We start from the raw sequence: 23,456 nt of genomic DNA, 5'->3' as shown, positions 1-23,456 counted from the left end.
TTGCGTGGTCTGTTTTGATATGGCTAGCCTAGTTGCAATAGTTGCAACCGTCCCCATGGTATCAGTCATGACAAAACATCATGTGCTAGCTAGCCAAACTGACATAACACATGCTAACCATGTCACTGAATAGGCAACAAAACAATGACTCAAACTAGGTAAGTTTGGATTAATTCATACAAAAGATCAGGACAGTATGACAAAAATACAGCTCATGAAAAAGCTACTTTCATACCCCCAAAACAACTTTGTCTTGATACAAGCAGGACCAGATGCTCAATATGGCCTCTCTCTTCTTGGTGGGCAGAGGGTCTAACTGAGCATGTGCAGTGTGTCATCACTCTAGCATGTTTCTGATTGGAGGAATAAGGCTTGTTGCAACTGTCCCTTGTTGCAACTGTCCCTAGTCTCCCCTATGCAATGTTGACCAGACAAAAACTTTACCTGGTCGTTACGTTAGTAAATCAACCCTCAAGATATCTAGGCCTATTTTTGGAAACCAGTGCCATCCGTGATCAATGAAGTGCGCTGGAGCGCAGTGTAGAGAATGGCTCTCACCATGGTCCCAAAGTCCCAAAGTCTTTGAAATGGCTTTGTAACCGTTTCCAGGCTAATCACTTTGTTTCTCATCTGTTTCCAGTTTCTTCAGATCATGAACATGATTTGTGGCTTTTTGAGATCCTTTAGCCTAGTTCACTTTGTCAGACAGGTTCTTATTAAGTAATCCCTGAGTCAACAATTCTGGCAGTAATCAGGCCTGTGTAGCTAGAACAACTGAACTCCAAATAATGTATAATAATTCATGATTTAACACGAGGGTCAAATACTTTTTCACATAGAGTCAGGCAGGTTTGGATGGCATTTAAACTAACATTTTATTAAACTGATTTTAATAAATAAAATCATCATTTAAAAACTGTATTTTGTATTTACTCAGGTTATTTCTGTCTAATATAACACTTGTTTGATGATAGGAGACATTTAAATGTGAAAAAATGAAGAGGACTAATACTTTTTCACAGCACTGTACATAGAGTCTACTGTGGACTCAGATGAACAGTGAGAAAAAATTGACAGTCTTTATATTGTAGACGTAAATGCAACACAGGAAAGGAAACCCTAACATGGCTTCACCAGCCAAAATAGTCTGGCTTTAAAAAAATCATAAGTTAATGTTTTGTCTTTTTTTATTCTAAATACTCAAATTGTTCTGTTCTGTCATTACTACGGTGTTGCCGACCGGGAACCAATTTAACAACAAAAACAAGGTGATTTTTCACTTCCCATAATGGTATTTCTCTGATAAAAATCCTTTAGAGTGATTAACATCTACTTTTTAATACTGAGCGCTACATTATTGCTATATTTTTGTGCAAATAATGGTTAGACTTTTTAACAATGTGATTTAAGTGCAAAAGAAGAGCAACGGAACAATTAAGATTTTAAAAGTCACATTTATCAAACAAAATTGTGATTAGTAACATAATTTCCCTGTAACATACATTCTAATCTGTACAAAATCATTTATCCAGCAACAATGTAAATCAGATCATTTTATAAATCTATAATTAACAACAAAGTTCAACACTGATCAAATATCTGGCTAAAGTGGAGTTTTTGGGGGAGAAAAGAAGACATCCATTACAATAAAAAATATTTATTCTAATTTTAATAATACAAACAAATACACAGCAGAAATTCAGAAACAAAGTAAAGTCTGTTTTAAACTTATCCAATCTACATGAGCAAAAAACAAACTAATCGTACATATCATGTGGTCTAAATACTTATCGAAAGAGAATACCACAGGTTTCTACAATGAAGCAATCTGTTATTTTGGAGATAAATCCTATTCAAATGAAGTGAAATGTTAAAACAAAAAATCAGAAATTAAGTGAAATTTTTATATATAGGCTGCTGCAGGTCAAACTTGGTCAGTGTTTTAGATCAATTTATAAAGATTGTAGGAGTTTGTCTGCAACTTTTGGTGATTAAAACAGGAAACCAAATACTGGCTGTCAGGATCTTTTTTATTTGCCTGGTCACCCAGACAGGAATGCATATACTTTGATTTAGAGGCATTAAATTATAAACATTATATTGTGACACCTTTTGTACATGCAGGTCATTAAGGCCTCAAATGTGTAACCACAGCCATCAGGTTTAAAAGGGCTCTGATTATCTCTCAATGAAACAGACATCAACTCCTTTATTAGCCCTTCTACATATGGTTCATAGAATAACTTCTAACATTTGACAACATTTTTACATTTTATGGTATTAAGATGGCACTAGGGCTGTGATTTAGCAATCATTACTGCAGAAGGAGGAGAGGAGAGCTGCTTTTATGTGAGCTGACGTCTTCATCCCCAGTCACCAAGGAAGATGAGTGAAAGGAAACTAAGGCAGGTCAAAATTACCGCTCTCCGTTTCCTCTCTATTCAGACGCCCAAAAGGAGTGAGAGAAAAGAAGGAGTGTGCGAAAGTTTCACACAGTAGCACCATGATTGTTTATGTGTTCAAGTTCACTGAGCTCAAGCAGTGCTTACCAACACTGGTGAGTATCAGGGTTTGTTGGTTTTAAATACAGCAGATGGACCAGATAACTGGATCAGGCGTTTGTTGGTGGGGAGGCCCCTGTGACGTCCAGCAGTCTGGTGATGATGTCAGAGTGCGTAGGATGAAATGTCAGACCGTCCACCTCCATGGCGAGGTTTCCAGTTTTCCCGCTTCTTATCCCAAAACTCATCAGTGTGGAGAGAATCGACTCCTCCTGCAGGACAAAGACGTTTTTTTTTTCTTTTTAGCTTTATAAGTAACATCATTGCTCGGAAGTCACAGTTATCTTGCTACTCCTCCTCTTCTTCCTGTATGCCTTCTGTGTTTGCACACTGCCCTGTGGTTTCATGTCCTTATATGGGCATAAAAGGGGCGTTTCTCTGTGCTAGTTAGGAGAAATGTGTAAGGGCTTCCATTTTATGAGCACCTAGCATTCATCAAATTAAGAATAAAGGAGAAAACGATTCAGTTGTTTAAGAACATGTTATGAGTCCCTGGTAGGTTCTCTTAAAAATTTCTTAAAAACAATTTTTTTTTTTTTTTTAAATCTTAGGAAGATCTTGGTGAATGAGGCCCAATGGTATACAGCTAAATGAGTGTCTTAAAGTTATATAAAAATGTTTTTTGTTTGGTGAAACTTAAATATTCCTTGTACCCAGAGATGTGTTGTTAAAAGTGAAAATGACATATTTTTTTTCAAATTTAAAGTTATTCCAAAGAGTGTGTGGAATTCCTTGTTTAGTATGCAACTCTATCCAGAAAACAAATACTGTAATTTCCGGACTATAAAGCGCACCTGAATATAAGCTGCACCAGCTAAATTTAGGGAAAAAACCAAATGTGTACATATACAAGCCGCACTGGACTATAAGCCGCAGGTGGAATGGTGGCACGGTGGAAACACCTCAGCCATCTACTCTCTGTGTGTTCAGCCAATCTTCAAGAAAGTCTTCAAGTTCGGGCCATCTGCTTTTATTACCTCTGAAAGCTTTTTCGTCTTTTTGCATTGAGCCAGTTCTTCACACTGGCGTCTCCAACGTCTCACCATTGATTCACTGATGCCAAGGGTACGTGCAGCAGCTCTATTTCCTTCTTTGACAGCCAGATCGACTGCCTTTAACTTAAAAGCTGCATCATATGCATTTCTTCGTTTGTTTTCCATAATGAGGGTTTGTGCATGAAAACTTCCTTTCCGCAAACTGTCTCGCTCTCATAATGTCTGTCTGTCTCACTCTTTTCTGGCCTCCAGCATTTCCTGCTGGAGCCCGCCTCTTAAAGGTGGGGGACGTGGACCGGCCATAGAGCTCATAGAGTTTAAAGGTAGGGGACCGTGACCTGTAAAATCCATAGATTTAGAAGGTCCCTTAGTGGCTGTTAGCCGTAACTAATTTATGTAAAAATCCATAGATTAGCCGCATCGTTGTATAGGCCGCAGGGTTCAAAGCATGGGAAAAAAGTAGCGGCTTATAGTCCGGAAATTATGGTAGTTATATTTTATGGTGCTGAAAAGAAATTTCATACGTACTGAACCAAGGTTATAATAGTTTTGGATTTTTCATTAGTTTTTATTTCTATTTAGTTTTCACTTTCTGTGTTTGATTTCAGTTTAGTTTTTGTTAGTTTTGACTGCTGGTTTGTTAGTTTAGTTTAGTTTTTATTTTGCAAAAATGCTTTGTTTCAGTTTAGTTTTTATTAGTTTTAGTCTTAGTTTTAGATTTGTACGGATAGATGTCGTAGCTGAGTGAACGTCATACATTCTTCACTTTTCATTTTATTTACTTAATGATGATGATGAATACAACTCCAGACATAAAACTACCACTGTGTGAAGTCTTAACCGATCAGATCAGGCAGCTTTACACTCCCAAGACTTGTGTGTAGGTGCCAGCCAGTATGGTTGTGTCAAAGACTAAAACTAAGGATATTTTGTCTCCATTTTTATTTTATTTTACTTAGTTTTATAAGCACACTATACAGTTTTAGTTAGTTTTTGGTTTTTTGATAAAGCTTAGTTTTTATTTAGTTTCAGTTAACTAAAATGATTTTTTAATTTTTGTTTTAGTTGTTTAGTTAGTTTTAGTTAACTATAACAACCTTGTCCTGAACACATCACAGCTCCTTTCCTCTGCCTGGGCCAACGGTTGTTCCATTGCAAGCCCTGAGCTGAAGCTGGGCGTTATTATTGGGTTACAACATTGAGTGACGGTGTCATCTGCCAATCAAATTTTGATGTGTTAATGACAGACTGCCCTAGGGTCAGTGGAGATTCTTGTCCTGGCCTGTTGCCATTCAAATAAGCAGAGGTGATTGGCCCATGGGCAGGTGCAGCGTAATGACGCATTGTAAGCCAGATATAATGGGAATGGCGCTGGATTTGACAGCAAGTGTTGATACAGTTACAGACCTGCTTCGGGTGCCTTTTTCAAGGTGCTCGTTTGCTGAAAAAAGGGAGATCAGCTAAACTTAATCTTAGCTTAGCTTATCTAGAGGAAGACCAAAGCCAACAAATGCTTTGTGCGCCATCAGCTGTGTGGGTCCTCTCGTATCCACAGTAAACGGCACATCATCATCATTCGAGTCGAAATCTCTCATATTATCTTTGTTTTAGCTTGGTGTGGTGTTATTATTCCTGTAGAAGCTGGCAGACACACACAGCTGATCAGAGGATCAGTGCGCGGAGGCAGAAGCAGACAAAACGCAGAAAGCTGCATCGTAAATTAGTGCCTGACACAGAGGAGGTTTTGGGAAGAAATGAATTGCTTTGTACATTTTCGACACAGCATACAGGCGAGCCAACATATTTTCTTGGCCTCTTTTTATGTTAAACTCTTCAACTACACAGATAAAACATACCCATCGACAACCATTATGCCGTGGATCTCTCTGAGCTCATAATAACCACAGGATCAACTTTCACAGAAATCCCTGGAGGCTAATGCCATTACTAAAGCCAAGTACCTCATACCACCTGGCTTCAAACTTCCCGAAATATCCCTTTATGATTAAAATGCCTTTAAGTTTTAGCCATATTTTAATCAATTTTAACCTTTATAGTTTTAGTCTAGTTTTAGAGAACAAAAACTCAAATATTTTAGTCCAGTTTTAGTCAATAAAGTCCTTACATTTTAGCCTTTGCTTTTATTCACATTTTTTGGAAGCAATTTAATTAGCCAAACTGAAAAATTAACTCATATTGATGCACCGCAAATACATAAATTGATTTAAAATGCACCGATGAAAATACGGACATACTATACATGCACAGAAGAGAAAAATATACATTTTAAACGCCTAGCACTACCATTTTAGTGCCTTTTACTCAAAAACTAAACCTACTCATAGTTTTAATTGATGAAATTAACACCGGACTGAAGGTACATTTGAGTACCATAGACGGTCATAATGTTGTAATGTTTAAAACTCTTGGACAAGAAAGGAAGACAAGCTGAGGATGAATCACCATCATTCATCCAGATGTTGGCATGTGGAATAAAGCCGAGCAGAAGCAGGTAATTCTGGCACAACTTCACCAGCTGTCCATGGAGGATGAATAAGGTCTTGATGGAAACAGAAAGCTACTGCTAGCTGCTTTATTTGGTCTACTAAAGGTGATCTTTCTGTTTCCTTCCAGGTATGTGGAATAAACAAAGATGCTGTCCAAAGAGATTACTCACATATGATTAATCATATGCTGTTGAGGTCTGAAATTTGTGCTTCTTTTTAATTGCCTAACGCTTGTGCTGTTTTGCTATACAATGCCATGGTAGCATCTTCCTGCTCTCAGGAAGACACTTCTGCTCCTCTAAACACCTTTGAGTTGGCGTTTCAGATCACACTGGTGTAGCAGAGCAGCATTCATTTAAAACTAATGATCATAACTCCTATTTTTTTGCTTTCAATTGATTCACAAATCATGGATATGGGAAGAATCCCATGGCTTATATGGACTTAAAAACTGATTAGAAACATTCAGCAACGGAATTTTAAACATAACAGTAGACCTAATAAAGCTGCTGACATTTAGCGATTAAATGCAGTTTATAAAATCAATCATTTAACAGCCAAAGCTTTCATTAAACACGTTTACCTCTCAAAACTGATATTGAATTTAAGAAAATTAAATGCATGGTTATTCTTAATAATTGCAGGGATTAAATAATCTCATAAACTAACCTTGTCCACAGTCGGCAGGTTAGCGGCCCAGTCCTGCAGCTGGTGTTCAGGAGTTGTGAGTCCCAGTCCTTTCTTCAGGTATCTGTGATGGGAGGGGCAGGTGTGGAGCAGGTAGAGCCCACAGGCCACAGCATAGCCGCCCCAGTTAGACACACCTGCAGGATGGAAGCACCAGAATGAGTCCAAAACTTATAAATGGCCAGAGTTAATTCCATAATCAAATAAAAGACTGATAAAGGCTGCAGAAAATGGACAATACAAGCCAAAAGTTGACGGGTGAATATAAACTTTATATCTTACATGTTTAAAAGAAATATCTTTAAAAGAAGACAACAGAATCTGAGATCTAAAAAAGTAAATAATTACAGCTTTTTCAGGTTGTGGCTCAGTCAAGAGTTAAAAAAGCCACATTACATAAATAATAGTAATAAAGCCACGTGAAAGTGTTTTCACAGCATTTAACAGCTACTATGATCTTTGTCCATCCGTACCAGCAGTGATGGCGAAGTCAGCAGGAACATCACAGGCTATGAGACTCCCTTTGGGCATCAAGTCCACCACCTTTTCCCTCACTTTACCCATCCCTAGCTCATTACCTCCATCACCGATTCCTACAGAGACACAAATATATGTCTTCGTAAAGATAGGAATTAGCATGTTACAGCCATTGTCAAATTTAATTCATTGAACTTGAATTCTCTTTGGTCAAGCTTTGTGAATGTGCTTCATGAGCTGCAGCATCAAAATGACAAAAGACAGTCTACAGATTTAATCCTTAATGTACAGAAACAAAGATTATAATAAAGACTAATATATGAAGAGGACTAAATGTAATAATGATGTAAAAAGTGTTAAGTTGCCTGTTGTGATGATTCCTGGTATCTTCTTGGCAGCAATAAACAGATCATCAATAGGATCCACCAGGTGTTTGATGTTTATTCCTCTCATGTTGTAGTAGTTTCCATCTGAGGCTCGTCCAGTGCGCTCTATCGCCACCAGGTGGTCGTACCTGAAATTACACAAGGCTGGCAAATTATTAAGCTGCACTAAAGCTTAGTAACTGACATGCCAGATGGATGTGTGAAACCTTACATAGACGGTGTTTGGGAAATTGCAGATGCTTTAAAAAAGGACTCGGAGGGTGACTGGATGAACGTTCTATCTGTCACATCTTTGTGGGGCAATCAGAGCAACAAAACATGTGACGTAGCTGCTACAGAGGTGCACCGAGCAGTAAATTTCCATAGAGAACTGCAAAACTCGGACCATGGTGACTGCAGACACGTCAGTCCATGACTTTTGTCATTTTTGAAAAGAAAACAACTCACTGCTGTTTTTTGTTCTTCTTGTAATGAAGAAATGTCATCAAGATCTGATAAAACTGGTGCTTTAGCAGCATCCACGCTAGTCTCCACTCCCGTAATTGCACTGGCCTCTTGTCGCTGCTTGCTTACATCCAACTCTGCCGTGCCTGAAAGTACTGCCCCTTGTTGCTGATTGGTCCTGTCACTTTCTAACCAGGCCCAAACGGGGGCTTTGCAAGATGGATTTGCCAGTGAGAAACATGGAAATAGGCGAATCCATCTGCTTTGCAAGGTTAGAAGCTTAAAGAATCGGTGTGAAATTTTAAGATTACCCATTCATGTCACTGTGCAGGTGTGCTGCTGCAGTTTTAACACTGAAAAAGTTTTAACACCAACTCCTGAGGTCAATATTTTTAAAAGTCTGTCCTGGGTTTGTGCTTCTTGTCTATGACTCTGTTAATATTTGATGTTTCTGTGGACCAGTGAAGATATTATTGCTGCAAGACAATTCACAAATGCTAAATAGATCCAGAGATGTGTACACAGAACCGTAAACAGAAACACTGATCAAACACAGATCCACAAAGATGCACAAAATGAGAAAAATGTGTATAAAATTTAGTAAATAGATGCTTTGTTACTAATAACTGGTTTGAGGTGTGATTCTCCAAGAACAAACTGCAACTGCATAGTTACATAAAATGTTAATCATTTGCTACAGCTAACTGCCCAGTCTTACTTTCTCAGCATACAGTGCTATTAAATTCAGCTGAAACCACGCCCGTTAAATTGTCATTCTTCAGAGAAGAGAAGCTGTCTGTCCATCTTTATCTCTCTTAACTCTGTGCAGAGCTAGAAGAGCAAGGGTTTTAGGTCTTATTTTGATTCCTTACTTGAAAATTGCAACATGACTTCTACTTTTTTTTAAACAAAGCTTTCTCCCTGAATGGAGCAGGAAAGGTTTGTAAGAGTGCAGGCTTTTGAGAATGAGGTTTGTACTTATATGAACATGCTAGCAAGTCTTGAAACTACTGAACAATGTCAACCAAATGCAACACAAAGACACATGCTCTGTTCATTTATACAGTTAGGTTTGCAAGTATTTGTACAGCGACACAATATTTAGCCTTTTGCTCCTGTTCACCACCACAATGGATTAAAGAAAAACAATCAAGATATGACTTTAAAAATGACCTCTACTAAAAAACTGCTGCGAGGTAAAGTATTAAAATACTTAACCTTTACTTTAAAAAATATATATATTAAGGCTAACATGCACTTCATTGTGTCTTTCCTGCATCGCTAAGAGTTAAACAGGTCAGCCACCTGGGCTTACTGGGGTCTCCATTGTGACACAGGAAGTGCAGAGCAGAGTCAGGGCCGCTGTCTTCAAAAGTGACCACTGGGATTGTACTTTTCAGCACACCTAGGAGTGGAATTCTAAAATTAATATACTCAAAAGAAGTTGATGGATGTAATATGAACAAAAATAAAAGTGTAACTGAATTCATTTTGACATCTCTCCCACCTTTTCTCACAGCCTCATCAACAATCGCCCGGTTCATCTCTAGGTCTCTCTTGTCCATAACCAACGTCACTTCTTTCCCAAGAGACAACAGCATTGTTGCCATGGCGATGGCTCCAGGAGGGCCGTCAGTCTCATCAGGTGGGCTTAGGAGGAAATAAAATATTAAATATTCATATTGTTATTAGTCATGCACCAATAGCTAACATCTGTCATTGTGACTGACCATTGGCATGAATATGACATTTAACTAAAACTGTAATGACAGTTTGAAAATTAACTTTAAATAAAATGAAATTAGAGCCAAATATCCTTTGTTTGAGTCTTTGTCCCAAGTTGACAGACTGGCATGTTCTTCATTATTTGTCTCAGGCACAGTGATTCACATTTTAGATGGGCTCATTCATTGCAGAAGGTTTAATGATCATATCTAACCTCTGGCATTAAAGAGAAAATGTTTGGCCACCCAAACCTTTCCTCAGCTGACCAAGCCTATCTGATTTTTTTAATGGTATGATGTTCACTTTCTCGAGTCATTTTAGGTCTTGCCTCTGAGAAACATGCCGTATTAGAGAAAAAACAACATTTGTTTACTACAATTGAGTAGTTTTGATGGGTACTTGTACTTTTTTTAAGTACTTTTACTTTTCCTTAAGTAGGCTTTAACCAGAATAATCGTGCTTTTACTTTAGTATAAAACTCTTGTATATATTCCACCTCTGCTGACTACACAGAAGCACAAATCAAGGGAACGATTCCACATCTCATCCCAATTTCAGAGTTGATTTTAACTCCTAAAATGTAACTTTAACTCCATTCTGAGTTAAATGGTCTTCAGTGTTGGAGTTATTTGACAATATTGATCCACTAGTTTTAGTTAAACTCTATAATGAGTCAATTAATCTGAACTCCGCCCACTGTGATTTCAGCTATTTTCAAATCGCAGAGGGTGCAATATTTTTCTAATCTGAAATGTGTCAAAAATACCGATTTGATCTTTCTTGCATCAGCAGCAGAGATTTTATGTTCTACGCATTATGCATACATACAAGTGTCTTTTTTCAGAATAGTTTACCCAAATCCTACATTTTATCATCCCTTCAGTACAGTAATCAATATCAAATTTGCTATATGAGCCAAAATCCTAATTAGATATTGTTTGTCAAATCTTTCGCCTCCAGTTTAATTTATCTTTATAGTGTTGGTTATAATATTAAATGATTTATTGCTTATGTTTGCTTAATAATACATAAGATGAGGAACCTAAAAATAATCGCATACTAAATCACAATCACAATATTGGGGGGGAAAATCGCAATTCCATTTTCTTCTCAAATTGTTCAGCCCTAGTTGAAATGTTTTTAGTTGTGTTTAGATGTTGCTTGTTGGACAGTGAATCCTGCTGGGATTCCTTTGCTCATATTTCTGGTAGACTGTAGTTTTTGATGTGAGACACATTTGCACATTAAGTGAAGTTATCCACTGAGCTAGAGATCCAGCCTGTGACTTGCTCATAAAGGATGCCTATAGCTTATTTTTCATAGGGATGCATTGCCTTACTATGAAGCTGACTCTCTGCTTTGGTCTTGCCAGAGGAGACCCACACTGCCACAGTTTGTAAACCTTTAAAAATTACAATTTAACTTGCAGACCAACATAGAAAATATTAAATTTAAGTCGATATGAGTTTAATTAACACTGTCAATTTTGCTGTCTATTTTACTTTATTACCTGAACAACCTGGTTAGATCCATTCTCTTGTTGATCTCCTCCCTTAAGAGAGATTTAAAGGGGACATATTTTACCCTTTTAAGGGGGGGGCTAACTCCTCACATGAGGTCATGAGGGGATTGTGGACAGGCCAAGGGCACATATATTTGTTAGAAAAGCCTGAAAAAGTGATTTTTGACTATTATGTCTCCTTTAACTGTACAACTCCTCAGTAGGTACTTAGTACTTACAGTAAACTTTAAATCAAATACTTTTTACTAAATGCTGGCATTTAGAACAATAAGGGACAAGATTTATTATTGAGCAGAAGACGGGACCTGTTGGACAAACTCTGATCTGTTTTCATGGTTAACCATAAGGGAAATTGTTGACACTGGGGGACTATTACACCAAAAGATGTGACAAACAAAGCACAAAAACAACATCAGTATCGGCTGTCAGCTAAACTGATATTTTAAACATTGGAACAGGCATTTGCCTTGACTTTTTCAACTGGTGCAATTCTAATATTTATATAGCTTCATATTACTTTTTAAAATGTCATTATTACTCCTTGTTACTTTTCCTCATTTGCCAGCATTTACCTGAGGAATACATTACTGCATGGTTTACCAAAAGGTGTTTGCACTCTACTCTTTCTCTTTTCTCACTTTTGGCTGGAGTTTAGAGAGGTTTTGCTCTATGGGAGTAAAACAAAACAGAAGCCTGGCTCCTGAGGCCCCTTACTAAATAATTCAGTAGGTATCAAAGATTTTCAGCAGTGTACTCTGAGCTGAATCCTCATCTGTAAATACTGGCTTGTTTGGTCTTAGAAAGCAGCATTTCAGTGTCCAGATATATTTTTATATAAGTATGTCTCTTGTACAGTGCTTAACAAATTTATTAGACCACCTGTCATATTTGCCTCAAAGACCATCCAGCATCATGAAGTGCTTTAATGCAGACTCTTTCATTTTCAGTGAGCTCTCCACGTTTTACTGTTTTGAACAGGAATGAGGGATTTCAAACTGAATTCACCCAAATTTGAGCCGGCTCACTGGGCTTCTCTGAGAAGTAAGAAATGAATCAAGCATAACATTCAACCACTAAAACTATTTCTTTTGTTCAGGAATGCAAGTAAATAACTATAATTTGACATATTAATCAAGAAATATTAATGTGCTTTACTATTTTTTCAGTTTTTTTTGTAAATCAGTAAATTTGAAAATTCATGGATAACAATAATAATTATATTTTAGCATTAAAAATATCATTTGGATTAAAGAGCTTCTACATATTGGTGTATTAACCATTGCAGAAACATAAAAAATGATTTTGGTAATTACCAATGCTGTTAATTTTGGGCAGCTGTGGCATAAACCTAACTTTGGTTAGGGTTAGGGTGGTCTAATAAATTTGTTAAGCACTGTATGTGTGTAAGTTACCTGTGCATAAAGTGTGTGGGGAATCCAGTTGTTATGGCAACAGAGGAGGCGTGTGACAGAGCCAGACAGGAGCGCAGAAGTTCATCCTGGACAAATAAAGCTTCAATCCCTCGTTGACCTGGAGACATGAAGTGACAAACTCCCATTTACCCCCAGCCTATCTGATGTTAGAACACACCACCATGCCACTGGACATTTCTGCCAAAAACCAGAGAGTCCCTGGGGTGCAATCACCCTGGGCCCACCTGCCCAGTACTGTACTGAAGCATGACTGTCCCCTCTCCCCAGTCCCTTCCTTGGTTTGCTCTTATGCTGCTCCAGGGGTTTCCAGCTAGGGTTGAGCATGGTAACCTCTTGTACATTTGTTATCATGTCACACTCTCTTGTGGTGTTCATGACCAAAGAGTTAGTTGCAGAGTTTCCCAAAGACCTCTGAGTTTTTGTGGGTTTTATTCAGCTGACACTGAGACTCAGTCGCATTTCTACCTATTACCCCTTGTCCTCGTTTTGAGTGCCTCCTTGAATCTGTAGTGGAGTATTGGTGAAATCTCCCCCTGTGAAATGGGACGACCCTCCAAGTTCCCGATAGATCATCAGTTACTGGACAAATCTGCTTTGATTGGTTTTGACATGCTAGTTCAAATAAAAAAAGACCAGAATGCATTGAAACAATGTTTAATTAAGATAATAGATTGCTTGCAAGCATTTTAAAATCTTTCCAAAAATCTTAGACCATCACTGTCCAAACTGGATATGCTACATAATCCCTCTTGCAAGCTTTTGGTCTACCCCAAGGTCTCCTGCCCCAAGTGCCCAGATAGCCCCCTAAGTGAGGTGCCCTGGAGGCAAACAAGTCAGGGCCAGTGCAGCTAAGGTTAATAACACAAATCATAGCACAAAAACCGCTTATGTTGTTCAAAAACCCATACAAAGTAAATATTTGCTCATGTTTACCTGGATCCTCACCGATGATCTTCTCCAGCTTTCTGATTATTGCCACTGCCCTCTTTGATGCCACACTGTACATCAAAGGATTATGGGACACTAAAAAACTGAGCGGGATCATCTCAGGGTCTTGATCCGAGGCTGCAGAGTCCACACCATCACTGACTGAAGGTTTGGTGGTAGAGGTTGAGGAGTCTGGGACGTCAGTGAGGAACATACAGCCTGGAGAGTGACTGAATGCCAGAGGAGGCTCTGAAAAACACACAAAGGTCTGAATGATGATAAGAGACTATTGAGAATATGATGCAAAGAATTTTAACCAATCATCTCACTCACTGCTGCTGAGTATTGCTTCTATAGCTGTCACTCCACAGGCCCAGAACACTGGGACGTCTCCAGTCTGCAGTTCAACTTCATCCCCGTAGCTTGGAGAGGACAGATCCTGTATGCCCAGGAAAGCTACACACATAAACAATGAGACGTTGAAAACACCACACCTGGGCTTATTATACTGTTCATGTATGCGTTTGAGTACCTGGGTCTCCAATGTGGATGGGAGCTCCATGGGCCAGAGGGTTGAGGTGTGTAATCTCCACCACAGCATCCAACATAGCGGCAGGAATGGGACGCATGGTGACCACTAGAGGGCAGCTGAACGCTCCTGCAGGAACACAGGGAACTGCAGTCTGCACACATGCACATAAAAACAGAGAAAGTTTTGTTTTATATAACCCTGAATGTTTTTAACCATTTGCAGACAGTGTTGACATATTTTTTCAAAACATGCTAACATTACTAACCCTACTACATGAATGAAACAACACAATTGTAATTTTGCACGCAGACCAAAGGCTAACCCCACCAACCCAACCATGTGATTCATAAATATGAACATCAATGAGAGAAGAAATCAATCGTCATATCGTCCTTTTAAACTCCCAAAATTATGCTAGACATAATTTGACCAAGGTACACTAGTGAATTTGACAGAAAAGGTCCACAAATAAACTGCAGTTAAATTCAATTAGCTACCCATAAATAGCTTTAAGATGTGAACTGTACCCTGTACATGCTGACGTTTTTGCCCTGCTCCACATTTCTGACAGGAACTCCAGCCTCGTTCAGTCGGCCTTCAAAACCAAAGCTGCAGCCCTGATAGAAACACACCATGTTGGACCAAAACCCAGGATCAACCTGCTGCTCCGATCCAGTCCTGGAAACATGACAAAACAAAAACAAAAAAAAAAAAAAACAATGTTGGAAGGATAAAACATGTAGAGCTGAAGTTAAGATGTGATTTAGATCTGGGGCAGCTTGGAAAACACGCCAGACCTTATTAAAGAGATTGAGTGGCTGGGTTAGAGATGCACCAATATAGAAAATCAGGGTAGATACAAGGAGTGGGAGAAAAAATAGATACATCATCGTATCGTGATATTTTGTCTGGTGATATGTCATATCGTGTCGTCCACCAAGTATCTATTTTTTTGTCAAATTAATTGCTAATATGAACTGAAGTCTATGATAATGGAAAAATAAAATCAATTGTTTGCACCAGGGAAAGGACATTTGGAATGCAAGCAGGTCAAGAATAACCTTGCAAAGCAGATGGATACGCCCATTTCCTTGTTTTTCACTGGTGAATCAATCTTGTTAAGCTCCCATCTGAAACGTTTGGGCCCGGTTAGAAAGTGACAGGACCAATCAGCGACAAGGGACAGTACTTTCAGACAAGGCAGAGTTGTGACATAAACGAGCAGCGACAAGAGGCCGGTGCAATTATGGTGGAAGAGCTTAGCATGGATGCTGATAAAGCGCCAGTTTTATCAGAACTTGACGACATTTCTTCATTAAAAGAAGAACAAAGAACAGCAGTTAGTTGTTTTCTTTTCAAAAACAACAAAAGTCATGTACTGACATGTCTATAGTCGCCATGTTTCCTCGATAGCTGCTACGTCCTGTGTTTTGTTGCTCTGATTTGGCCTGTAGAGATGTGACAGACAGAACGTTCATCCAATCACACTCCGAGTTTTTTTTTCAAATCCTCTGCAATTTCCCAAACACCGTCTATGTAAGGTTTCACACATCCATCTGGCATGACAGTTACTAAGCTTTAGTGCAGCTTAATAATTTGCCAGTCTTGTGTAATTTCAGGTACGACCACCTGGTGGCGATAGAGCGCACTGGACGAGCCTCAGATGGAAACTACTACAACATGAGAGGAATAAACATCAAACATCTAGTGGATCCTATTGATGATCTGTTTATTGCTGCCAAGAAGATAGAGGTAATGAGCTAGGGATGGGTAAAGTGAGGGAAAAGGTGGTGGACTTGATGCCCAAAGGGAGTCTCATAGCCTGTGATGTTCCTGCTGACTTCGCCATCACTGCTGGTACAGATGGACAAAGATCATAGTAGCTGTTAAATGCTGTGAAAACACTTTCAAGTGGCTTTATTACTATTATTTATGTAATGTGGCTTTTTTAACTCTTGACTGAGCTACAACCTGAAAAAACTGTAATTATTAACTTTTTTAGATCTCAGATTCTGTTGTCTTCTTTTAAAGATATTTCTTTTAAACATGTAAGATATAAAGTTTATATTCACCCGTCAACTTTTGGCTTGTATTGTCCATTTTCTGCAGCCTTTAACAGTCTTTTATTTGATTATGGAATTAACTCTGGCCATTTATAAGTTTTGGACTCATTCTGGTGCTTCCATCCTGCAGGTGTGTCTAACTGGGGCGGCTATGCTGTGGCCTGCGGGCTCTACCTGCTCCACACCTGCCCCTCCCATCACAGATACCTGAAGAAAGGACTGGGACTCACAACGCCTGAACACCAGCTGCAGGACTGGGCCGCTAACCTGCCGACTGTGGACAAGGTTAGTTTATGAGATTATTTAATCCCTGCAATTATTAAGAATAACCATGCATTTAATTTTCTTAAATTCAATATCAGTTATGAGAGGTAAACGTGTTTAATGAAAGCTTTGGCTGTCAAATGATTGATTTTATAAACTGCGTTTAATCCATCTGCCATGTCAGGTTAGGGCAAGAATGAGATGGACATGATACATGAGGTTTGCAAGAAGTGCTACATTAAAATACTGCGAAGATACGACAAACATGAGGGCAAGACTTATGCTAATTCAGCTAAACAGTTGAAAAAATGGTATAGATCGCAATTAATCGCAATATATGGTATCGCAATACTACCTGTATTGCAAAATGTTTCAAATCGCAATGATATCGAATCGTGACCCAAGTATCATGATTATATTGTATCGTGGGGCCACTAGTGATTCCCACCCCAGTAGATACTGACGTTTTCTTTCAATACTTGTTGGTATAAAGACTCCCACTGTACCAGCATCCTCTCTTAAGTTTGAAAAGAGAACAAACCAAAGTCTGTTCCAAAGATGATTTATTTTGTCCATAATAATCTTGTCTTTGATGATTCTATTCACATTATTTGCAAAAGGCCAATATATCTATATCCATCTGCTGTGTGCATCTTTGCTTAACCCATTTGTGCCCACATTTTTCTCAATATTTTTATGCACACAATTATTTCAATTAGGTCCCACATGAACATGCTCTGCATTTACTTTTTAAATTCTGTGCTGCTATTTCTAGAAAATCTTATTTAAATGATTGCAAACTATTGTTGCTAGCACATAATTTGACTCTGCCACTATCATGATATTGGAGATTCATGATATTGGATTTTTGACGATATGCCGATATTTACAAATTACTTTTGGCTGATACCGATATTTAAGCGTAGCTAAAAATTCAATCCTGAATGAACAAATGAACAAATTTAAGTCTCCAAAATACACTTTAAAGTGTACAGATGATAATTTGAAAAAAAAAAAAACTTGGTGCTGATAAGGTGTTTTCCCACCAGCAACAGCAGATGCCGCTTGGACATATGACTCCACCCATAAAAAACCTTACATCCGACGTAATATCTATGTACTTTTTAAGACTTTCATGATAAGCTAATGTAAAATAACAAACACAAAAACGTCATTAATATGTCAAAATGACAGTTTTTTTCTGAGGGTCTGTCGTTGTTCTGCCATTGATAAAATGCATCAGGGATCCAACTACACCATGTGACAGGAAGTGCAAGGAGACTTCTGTTTCTTTTTCCAAGACTATTACAAAAGGTGCCTATTGGCTTGTCATTGATAGAAAAAGCACGAATTACATTTAAAAAGTGTATTCATAGAAGGGAAATGTCAGTCATGACATGTGGCAAATATTGTCGCAGGTGGGCTTAAATTGGTTAAATACCTCTGCTGAGAGACGTAGCTCTGCAGATTGGAGACAGTTTTCACCATCCGGCCCTCTTCATACACACAGTACTGAGAAATGTCTGACCTGAAGACACAAAAACACAAAGACACATCACGTCATAATGTAAGTTTTTTCTTTGTTAGGAAAATTAAAGCAAGAAAGTGTTAAAATGAGTTAATGAATGCCTATTCTACTTAAAGAAATGTTCACTAAAGTTGGAGCATTTTCAGTGGAAGTAGCTTTAGAGATTAAAAATCAGGATATTATCTGAATATATGTTGTATTAGTTCAAATCCAGTTATGGCTGGAAAATTTAAATGTTACTTGCCTTTATTTGCAACTATTAAAACTCACTACATTTATTTGGACAAATGCAGTGGGTCATTTTTCATAATGCATGATATGTAGAAGAAAAAATGTCACCATTGAACGAGAGCTGCAGCAAAAAAAAGGACATAAACATCAGCTAAGACTTAGTTAATGTTAAATCTGCTTGATTTGTTTGAAAAGAGTATACACACTCTAGTCACTGTGAAAAAAATCTCTCAAAACAAAACAGAAGCCAGTTTTTTTAACCACATGAAAGGAAAAGAATTCATTTTTTTGTATTTAATTGTACTTTAAAATCAAACAGTAAACGACTGTAGTTGATGACTGTTATTACAGTGGAGCAAGTGGAAGAATATTACCAAAAGAAAACCACATGTCATTATGGAAATCTACAGGACACTTGGTGTATGTGTGAACCTTATGTCAGCATCTTTAGCGAGAGGCGGACAGGAAGTCTCTCCTGGTTGGCTGCGATAAAGTAGCGGCAGCGGAGCTGGATTTTTCTGACAGAAATCTTCAAAGTCGTCAGCGAGATGTTTGGGCAGGATGACCACATTTGCCTGCTGGTATCCTGAAATGCACACACAAAGACACACATTTAATGAATCAGCTTATAAAAGATGAAAAAAGAGACAGCATAATTCACATAGATACCCCATGCAAAGTGAGACTGGCTTCTCTGTTTTCATAGAACAACAACCAAAATCTCTTATTTTAGTGCTGTTCATATCTGCTGATACTGATATTATACTTTTTAAGACAAGATCTGCCGATGATGATATCATGCTGACAATATTGTGCAGTGCATTCCTGATTCTTTTGTCACAAATCATACATTTTAATTACTAAAAACTGTTTTACCACACCAGTAGTCCACCAGTTCACAAATATATATGAAAAAAATCTTGGGTCTTTTGATGGGGTTGAACTAAAAATGCTCATTAATTCATTAATCTAAGAAAGTTACACAATGGGCATAGCGTGGAAAAACGGGCTAAGAGTACCAAATACAGTGCCGTGAAAAGTATTTGCCCCCTCTCTGATTCCTGATTTTTTTTTGCACGTTTATCACACTTAAATGTTTTGGATCATCAACGGCTTTTAATATTTCACAAAGACAACCCCAGTAAATACAAAATGCAGTTTCTAAATAAAGATTTCATTTATTAAGGGAAAATAAAATCCAAACCTATCTGGCCCTATGTGAAAAAGTAATTGCCCTCTGAACCTAATAACTGGTTGTGCCATCCTTGGAAATCAAGCGTTGGTGATAACTGGTGATGAGTCTTTCTCGCTGTGGAGGAATTTTGGCCCACTCTTCTTTGCAGAATTGTTTTAACTCAGCCATATTAGAGGGTTTTCCAGCATGAACTGCCTTTTTAAGGTCATACCACAGCATCTCAATTGGATTTAAGTCCGGACTTTGACTTGGCTGCTCAAAAACCTTAATCTTGTTTTTTTTAGTTATTCAGAGGTGGACTTGCTGGTATATTTCGGGTCAATGTCATGCTGCATAACCCAAGAGCTCTTGAGCTTTAAAGTTAAAGTTAAAACTAGATATTACTCTATAAAAAACTCAGACAAAAAGTAGGTTTAGTTATTGTCAGTGTATTTTAAATTAATTCAAGCATTCATAGTGCGTTAAGTGTTTTACATTTATATTAATTTCAATATTTGGCTAATACAATTAGTTTAAATAAAAAAAGGTTTATCTGAAAGGACAGACTAAATTGTAAAGTGAGACTATATTCTGTGTTTTCTTTAGTGAAGAACATGAAAAATTTTTTCAAGTTTGAAACAAACAAAATGTCTGGTGTCAAAACCTTTAAAAGACAGTTGTCAAGGCCCTTGAACTGTAGTGTCAAAGGTCGTCATGCCTAATTGTAAGAACTGGTAAACCAAGCTCTCTGCAGACAGTGAGTTTTTAAACAGCAAGCTGGATCCGGTGCTTAAAAATTTACATCCTTGGATGAAAATCTGTGATATTCTGTTTGTCCTCCTGCTGCTTATTCCTCCTTCTTGAGAGCTGTGACTTGTTGCTTTGTTTGTTTGTTGCGCTCATTATAAAACCTCTTCTTGAGTTCTTAAAGTGATTTTTCATTTTTTACTCCAGTCCAATCTACATTTTACTCATAAGACTAATTAGGACATTTCCACACATTGTTGATAAATGAGGGTCCTGGACTTTTTATAATAGCACCAAGTTATTCCACAATATTGGTATTAAAAATCTCAGTTAAATATTTTACTCTTTTTACTCTAATTGTTGAGACTTGGTAATGTATTTGACTGTAACCTACAAAAGTTAATGCAATCAGCAGCACAGATAAATGCAAAGATCTCCAAATCCAAGTAAACAGCTCAGGAATGTTCAGCCCTTCAGGTGATCAGTTCTTACCGTCAGCAAACCCAGATGTGGTTTTTATTCTGTGGTCCTCCTGTCTGATCAACAACCTCAGCTCACCAGGACTCAGAGATTTTAAATTATTTAAGTGATCCATCACTGATCAAACACAATTTTATCTTCTCAAACTAATAGTAGGACTCTCTTCTCCTGTCCAAGTAAGACAAATCAGTTTCCTGCAAGTCCCAGCAACTCAGTCGATGCAAAATGCAGATCAGCCGAGCAGGAAAAACTTGTTTAACAGACCAGCGGGTCACCACAAAGGAAGAAGAAGAGTTTATATCATTTTTGTCAAACCAAATCACCTAACCACTCTTTACTGTTTCACTCGGGTTAATGTTCAGGAGGAGGAGACTTGGATTTGGTTAATCTTTGATAAGTGATCAGTAAAGAGTTTTGGAGAGGGTCAGAACAAAAAAAAAACAAAAAACAAAGGGAGAGAGACATAACACACCACAAAAGATCCTTAGCCATTCATGTGTGCTTTCTTTGTGTTGTTTCCTCATTCAATCTTATAGTTACATTTCTGTATTTGGTCTTGTTAAGACTCTAAAGGCCCAAAAAGGGAGTTTTTCTTATCCTTATCTCATACATAGAGTTTATGTGGTGTTTTAACACCCTTATACTACATGCCATGATTGCTGTTATAAAAATATATTTAACTTCATTGTTTGATGGTTTTTTTCTTATTTACCGTACGTGCTTTGCAAAGAGCACCTTCTGTCATTCATGCCTCTGGAAGGTTCGTATAAAAGTACAATGTGATAACAGTGTAATACAATGAATAATATAAAATGCATTATGACATATTGTTGGAGAAATAAAGATGTTATGGAGAGAAAACAGGACATGGTGAGGTAGATGAAGAAAAAGAAGAGTAGGGATAAGTCAACTAAACAGGTCTTCTGCTCTCTGCTGCCACTCTGTGGCCTTACTGTGGTATTACTCTGTGACCTGATCTGACACCATGAAGGACAATAATAGCAGTGTTTACATGGAAACAATCAGGACAGAAGCCTGGTCAGGATAAAAAAGATTCAAGCTAGAATGCCAACCAGAATATTCTGATCCGATGTGGCCCATTCTGGGAGAAACTGGATTTCAAACACTTTTTTGTCAATAGTGACTGATCATTCCCAGTGCAAACAAGCACTTTGCTAATACTTAAGCATATCATGCTTCTGCTACCCACTTTGTTGATGACGTTATACTGTAAAGAGGACATCAGTGTCTTACAAGTTTGAGAACATTTTTCCTTTACATCAACAGGAAGGAAAAGCTGCTTCTTCTTCTGTTGTTTCTGACTGATACCAGGGGACAGCTCTGTGTATGTTCAACCATAAAAAGAGCACTTTCAGCTTTAAGGACATGCTGCCCATATGCTGTTGTTTCTTTTACCTTTGTCACAGGTAGACAGGCGCATCAATCCTGCTCTGCGGCACCTTACAGTACTGTCTATATGACCGTACTAGACCGTATAGAAACAGTAAATGTATGTTTAATGTTTATGAGGGTTTTACCTGAGTCCATGGCTGTGTTAGAGACACTCCTGAAGTATCTGAGGGAATGTCTGGCGGCTCTGATGGCAGTCTGCATGCCTCAGCTAAGTATCAGCATAAAAACACAGATAAAAGAGGATGTTAATTCCTAAAATTAATTAATTTTCTCGTTTATATTTTTCTAATTTTATTTAAAAATACACAATATTAAGTATTTGCATTTCCAAATCATTCACACTTAAATCTTTCAGATACTGTGACAACTCTAGTAACAATACCACAATTCCTAACGTCAGTATTAAAAAACCCCCAAAACATCCATGCATGTTTTGATACAGCAATAAATAAAAGTCCTGAACACCAAATATTGGGAATCATTTATTCTTAGTTTGTGAGATTGCCCTGTACATGTTTTGACAGTGTGTTGCTCTAAATAAACTCATTCCTCTCCAGTGCAGGAGTAAAACGTTATACATTTTTCGTTATTTCTATACAATCGACCATTTATAGCAGAATATACGATTTCACTACGCAGACGCTATTGAACAGTATGGAAAATTACAGCTTACGAGGTAAGAATTTCCTATTTAATTAACTATAAACGGATGTTTTATGTGAAGTGTACTATTTTCAGCTGCTAGGTGTTTCATTCGCCTTTTTGTCCCCTCCAAGCACCGGTACATTATAAATACCGTTAGGCCAAAAAGACGCGCAACAAAGATTTAAGCAGCGGTTGACGTCTCAACAAAACAGGTAGGCCTAACTCACAGTTAGTTAGCTCAACTGTACGAAACGTGACAAGCTAGGACTTAACTCTTCCGTATTCTCTACCTTTTAAACATTTCTTACCTTACTTGCTGTCTTTCCAGTGACAAAAAACAAAGTTAAGGCTTTAGCATCAATCCAAGGACACTTTAATACCAGTAGGGACTTGTTAATGAACCGAAAGTCCGTCTTCTTTTTCTCCTTCTTGTGTTAGTGTTGTTGAACCGAGTCTCACACTGCCACCTACCGTTGTGGAGGACAGAGGAGCGGATTTGGTTTAAATTAAACTCCTTAAGTCAACTCACATTAATGCAAGTTTCTTTTTGCATCGACGCTAAAATAAATTATTAACTAATTAATCTTTTGGTTTGTTTTTAAAGGAAATATTACATCACGTTTTAATATGCTCAGTAACCTCAAATATTGATAACATTAAAAATAAAAATAAATTCGGATAAAATGTGAATAAAGATATATAGGCGCTGATTTCA

General features: G+C 37.8%; 1 protein-coding gene across 1 annotated transcript; it reads right to left on the bottom strand.

The window, feature by feature from the left end:
* Positions 1-1,434: 1,434 nt before the first annotated feature.
* Positions 1,435-23,173, bottom strand: LOC121526683 (D-glutamate cyclase, mitochondrial-like). Its single transcript, XM_041813367.1, has 15 exons — positions 23,050-23,173; positions 22,222-22,304; positions 18,715-18,868; positions 17,965-18,051; positions 14,724-14,874; positions 14,197-14,347; positions 13,998-14,120; positions 13,671-13,913; positions 12,717-12,834; positions 9,565-9,707; positions 9,363-9,462; positions 7,593-7,741; positions 7,224-7,343; positions 6,733-6,887; positions 1,435-2,773 (listed from the first exon to the last, which is right to left on the bottom strand). Exons 2-15 carry the CDS (start codon positions 22,295-22,297, stop codon positions 2,612-2,614), a joined length of 1,932 nt encoding a protein of 643 aa, XP_041669301.1. The 5' UTR covers positions 22,298-22,304; positions 23,050-23,173; the 3' UTR covers positions 1,435-2,611.
* Between the last annotated feature and the right edge of the window lie 283 nt (positions 23,174-23,456).

This window comes from Cheilinus undulatus, linkage group 18 (assembly GCF_018320785.1).
Source record: "Cheilinus undulatus linkage group 18, ASM1832078v1, whole genome shotgun sequence".
NCBI classification, from domain to species: domain Eukaryota; kingdom Metazoa; phylum Chordata; class Actinopteri; order Labriformes; family Labridae; genus Cheilinus; species Cheilinus undulatus.
The sequence above is the reverse complement of the archived record's forward strand: the minus strand, read 5'-3'. Positions and strand labels throughout refer to the sequence as shown.